The following is a 4,658-nucleotide window of genomic DNA, read 5'->3' as shown; positions in this document are numbered from 1 at the left end:
ACGTTTTGACATACGTGCATTATTTGTTTACAGTAACTCAAAAAAATCAGACAAAGAATGGACTTTAATCGATAACATTTTCTAGCGATTATTTTGTACAGTTTTCGACCATGATTAAAACAGCAGAAGTTTGTCGATGAATTTAATTAAATTTTTGGCAAGAATGCTCCAAGGAACAGTCTTTAATGATGGTATGGTGAATTCAATCGATGTCGGTGATCACTCCAAGACGAATTTCTATTAGGTGATTCATAACAGTTTTTTTTCAGAAACTACCGTATTAATGATGTGCGCAAACCAATAATACTAGATCGTCATGTGACCTACCTTGATGTAATGATAGACGCGAGACTCAGCTACAAAGTCCACATTAAGGAAGTGTGCGAAAACACTGCCAGAATAATGGCCAACATAGGAGGACCGAAACAAAGCATCAGAGATTTACAACAATAACGAATAACACCTGATAATATAGACCCTTATATCCGTATGCTACAAGCGAGACAAATGTGGCATACACTTTCCACAAAGCTACAGATGAGGGAGTTCACTGTTTACTATAAAGGCGTATTGCCTCTCAAATCCAATATGATAAGATAATGCCGATTTTTCGTGGTCCCGAATGGGGTGTACCTTTAGTGGGACCAGCATGTTTTTACGTTGACGAGGACATGGCTAAAGCAGAGAAAATAATATATCTAGACTCAAGGCTTTAGTGGGCAAAATGTGGACTTTGCATATGAGATGACCTAGACCTCACTCCACACCATACCTTTGTACAAAATAAAGAAAATAGGACAATTCCTGTCGTGTCAAAACTCGGAAAGAATAGAACAATAGGCGCAAAGAAACAGAAAATCATCGGGAGAAGCTAGCAATGGCACTCCTATGGACAGGACTACTATGAAAGTATACCTTAGACTCAGATGTACCTTACATGGATCATTCTTCACGGGTATACAGAAGATTCGAACACAAAAGATGAAATTGGTGTTAGTGGTGTTAGCAGGCCTGTAGAGATTGTATTATAGAAAAAAATGTCACGCAAATCTTTTATCAGTGATAGGAAACGGAGCTTAGGCAGCCCAGTTCTTTGGGTATAAATCAACATTGGTAAAACTCAGGCAGCTGCTATCGATGTATACAACGTCCGTTCCGCAATCTTGCAGCTTGGACACCAGCGTATATACTCCTTGAAAAGATAAAAATAATATATTCACATTCTGTACATATTCAATTGAGGGTCAGTGCAAAGCGAGTTTATTTTTTATTCAATTTTTATAATGATTTCCAATTGTACTTTTCATGTATTCGTACAAAAACGAAATAAAATTTCCCTCACTTTAGCTTCAGCTTCTCCAGCCACAGTCAGCATTTGACGAGCAAATACGCTTGTGTGCGCCTCCCCAATCGCTCACATGTGCATGAGCGCCATTATACAATCTATTTGCCACTGTCATCAGAGCAATCACGTCACGCCGCCGCTTATACAGCTTCGCGGAACACAAGTGCGCCTAACGATATGCAGCAAACTATATAAGCCTTCCGAGCGCCACTCAAATACGCCATTTACGCCGAGTGAGTTGAGTCTTACAGAACAAATCAGAGCAATCCACACGCAAGCGGAAAAATAATTCGATAAGCTACACAATTATAAAAGCACTACAACAACAAGTACAACGATTTTGTATAAATCTAACAGAAATTAAAGAGATTGAAGCAAGCAACAACAATTTGCTTACGGCTTTAGAACTGCTTCTGTGCGAACGCATAGCGTACAACTGAACACCAACTAACGGTAAAGTGGGAAAACTCACGCCTATAAATACATCAAAGCGCCGAACCCCCCAAGCGCTAATGATGTCTGAGCGGCAAGGCAAGCGCAACAAGTACAACAACTACAACTACAAAAGCAGCCAAAGAGCGCTTAACCTGCATTTGACCACTCAGTCGCCGCTGTTGTTGTTGTTGTCGTTAATGCTCTGCTGTGAAGTGATTTTCATGGAAACGATTGACGCAGCCGAGCTGCCGACCGAGCTGATGTTGGAAAGTGTTGGTTTACTAAAGTCGATGGAACATGCACAACAACACCAACAACTACAGCAACTGCAAGAACAGCAACACCGCTCTAGCCAACAAAAAGGGCATATGTCACATGAACAAGTGAAACGATTTCCCTTTGACACACTCAACTCTGGCAGCGCCGATGTCGGTATCGAAAACATGCAACTATCCGAAATGTCGCCGGTCGATTTCGCGCGCGTCGAACGTGAGCTCTTCCTACAGAGCGCCATTGACGAGACCTCACTGGGCGCCGCCGACGATGTGGAGCTGCCGTTGGAGCCGCTTAGCATGGAGCAGCATGCCGATTTAATGGAGCATGCAATCGATTACAAGCAACAACACCAGCCGACAGCCATGTGGTTGCAACAGCATGGCAGCAGTGGCGGTGAAGGCAAAAAGACCGGCAGCGTCTTCTTAAAATTCCATCATCCACATCAGCAGCAGCAGCACCAACAGCAGAAACACCAGCAGCAGCATCATCTGAGTGGCGACACCGCCAATTCGGTTACACTCGCCCCGCCGCCAATGCCTGTAGCGTCGCCACTGCGCCATTGTGCTTTGGAAGTCTGCACCAAACTGAGAGGTGTTTGCCAGCCAATGCCTACCATCGGCACTGCTTGTGTGGCTGGGGACAACATAGAGGTCTTCCATCAGGATTGCATGTAAAGTGGCCGCTGAGTGGAGCAGTTTACAACGATTACAGCTGTTTTGCTGTTCCTCCTTGCATTTGCCCTCAGTTATTGAGACCCCGTTTGATTACATACCCTCTACAAGCCGTGCAATGTTCTTATATTTATTTTGTAGTTTCATGTTTGTTATTTCAATAGTTCATTCCGACAAAACTGGCATTCTTATAATCTAATAAATTCAACCTCACACTTAAATGTACAGTAATTTATTAATATAGCTTTAGAACAATACATTCTTCAAGAGAGAGCTTTTTATCAACAAATGAGCTTTAGTCCAGCAAAAGACTGAAGGCTTTTGTCGATATTTTTTCCAAAACGTGGCATTAAGAAAAGCATTGTCTTAAAAGTTTCTAACTTTAATTAATTTTTTCTGGTCAATTACGATTTATTATAAAATTTATCCATCGGTGGAGCTTGTTTAGCATGAAAAAAGCAATGATAGAATGAAGAGGTTTCCTAAAAGTGGAAGTAGGTAAACAAAATTATGGTTACTGCAGCTCTCGTGTATTTCGTGTCGACCAAAGTGTACGGTGTGAACGAATAAAATTAGCAATAGTTAAGCATACCCACAATTTTCCTTAGCAGAATTGTATAACAAGCACAAGCACGTGGATTTTTATACTCTCGCAACTAAGTTGCTAAAGACAGTATTCTAGTTTTGTTCACATAACCTTTGTTTGTAAGTCCTAAAACTAAAAGAGTCAGATATTGCGTTATATATACCAAAGTGATCAGGATGACGAGTAGAGTTGAAATCCGAATGTCTGTCTGTTCGTCCGGCCGCCTGTCTGTCCGTCCGTGCAAGCTGTAACTTGAGTAAAAGTTGAGATATCATGATGAAATTTGGTACACGTATTTCTTGGCTCCATAAGAAGGTTAAGTTCGAAGATGGGCAAAATCGGCCCACTGCCACGCCCACAAAATGGCGGAAACCGAAAACCTATAAAGTGTCATAACTAAGCCATAAATAAATATATTAAAATGAAATTTGGCACACAGGATCGCATTGGGGAAGGGCATATTTGGACGTACTTTTTTTTTGGAAAAGTGGGCGTGGCCCCGGCCCCTAGTAACTTTTTTGTACATATCTCGAAAACTACTATAGCTATGTCAACCAAACTGTATATAGTCGTTTCCTTTAGGCATTTCCATATACAGTTCAAAAATGGAAGAAATCGGATAATAACCACGCCCACCTCCCATACAAAGGTTATGTTAAAAATCACTAAAAACGTAAAGTAAAAGTACGTTCACTGACTAACAAAAAACGTCAGAAACACTAAATTTTACGGAAGAAATGTCAGAAGGAAGCTGCATCCACGCTTTTTTTAAAAATTAAAAATGGGCGTGGCGTCGCCCACTTATGGACCAAAAACCATATCTCAGGAAGTACTCTACAGATTTCAATGAAATTCGGTACATAATAGTTTCTTAACAGCCTGATGACATGTGCGAAATATGGGTTAAATCGGTTCACAACCACGCCTTCTCCCAATATAACGCTATTTTGAATTCAATCTGATGCCTTCTCTTTATAATATATACATTAGGAACCAATGATGATAGCAGAATAAAACTTTTCACATATACGGTATTTGATGCGAGGGTATAAAATGTTCGGTGACACCCGAACTTAGCCCTTTCTTACTTGTTAATGCTCGGTTTGACCTACACAAACCAATTATAATTTTTTTTCTTTTTTTACTACCGGAGGGGGAATCTTCGAAAAATACCGTCCTGCTTCAGACGGCATGCACGTTAACCTACACGCACATGAGCCGACATTGTTACCAAGTGCGGAACCTGCGGGATAGGACGCTTACGTACTAAACCCTAACTCCGTCTCCTCCAGCTATTTATTTTTCCTTGCGGGACCGCCGCTAGGCATTTCTTCGATCTATAATT

The 4,658-nt window shown here is 41.1% G+C and overlaps 1 protein-coding gene across 1 annotated transcript; it reads left to right on the top strand.

Annotated features, from left to right (window-relative positions):
• The first annotated feature begins 2,056 nt into the window (after window positions 1–2,056).
• On the top strand, window positions 2,057–2,835 carry LOC108977906 (ell-associated factor Eaf-like). Its single transcript, XM_018947875.1, has one exon. It carries the CDS (start codon window positions 2,071–2,073, stop codon window positions 2,728–2,730), a length of 660 nt encoding a protein of 219 aa, XP_018803420.1. The 5' UTR covers window positions 2,057–2,070; the 3' UTR covers window positions 2,731–2,835.
• Window positions 2,836–4,658: the final 1,823 nt, after the last annotated feature.

Source organism: Bactrocera latifrons, unplaced genomic scaffold, assembly GCF_001853355.1.
Source record: "Bactrocera latifrons isolate USDA-ARS-PBARC rearing strain unplaced genomic scaffold, ASM185335v1 scaffold_97, whole genome shotgun sequence".
Taxonomy (NCBI): Eukaryota; Metazoa; Arthropoda; class Insecta; order Diptera; family Tephritidae; genus Bactrocera; species Bactrocera latifrons.
The sequence above is the reverse complement of the archived record's forward strand: the minus strand, read 5'-3'. Positions and strand labels throughout refer to the sequence as shown.

Excerpts from the sequence above, each read along its gene's own strand:
- LOC108977906 (XM_018947875.1), top strand. The coding sequence starts at position 2,071 with ATGGAACATGCACAACAACACCAACAACTACAGCAACTGCAAGAACAG.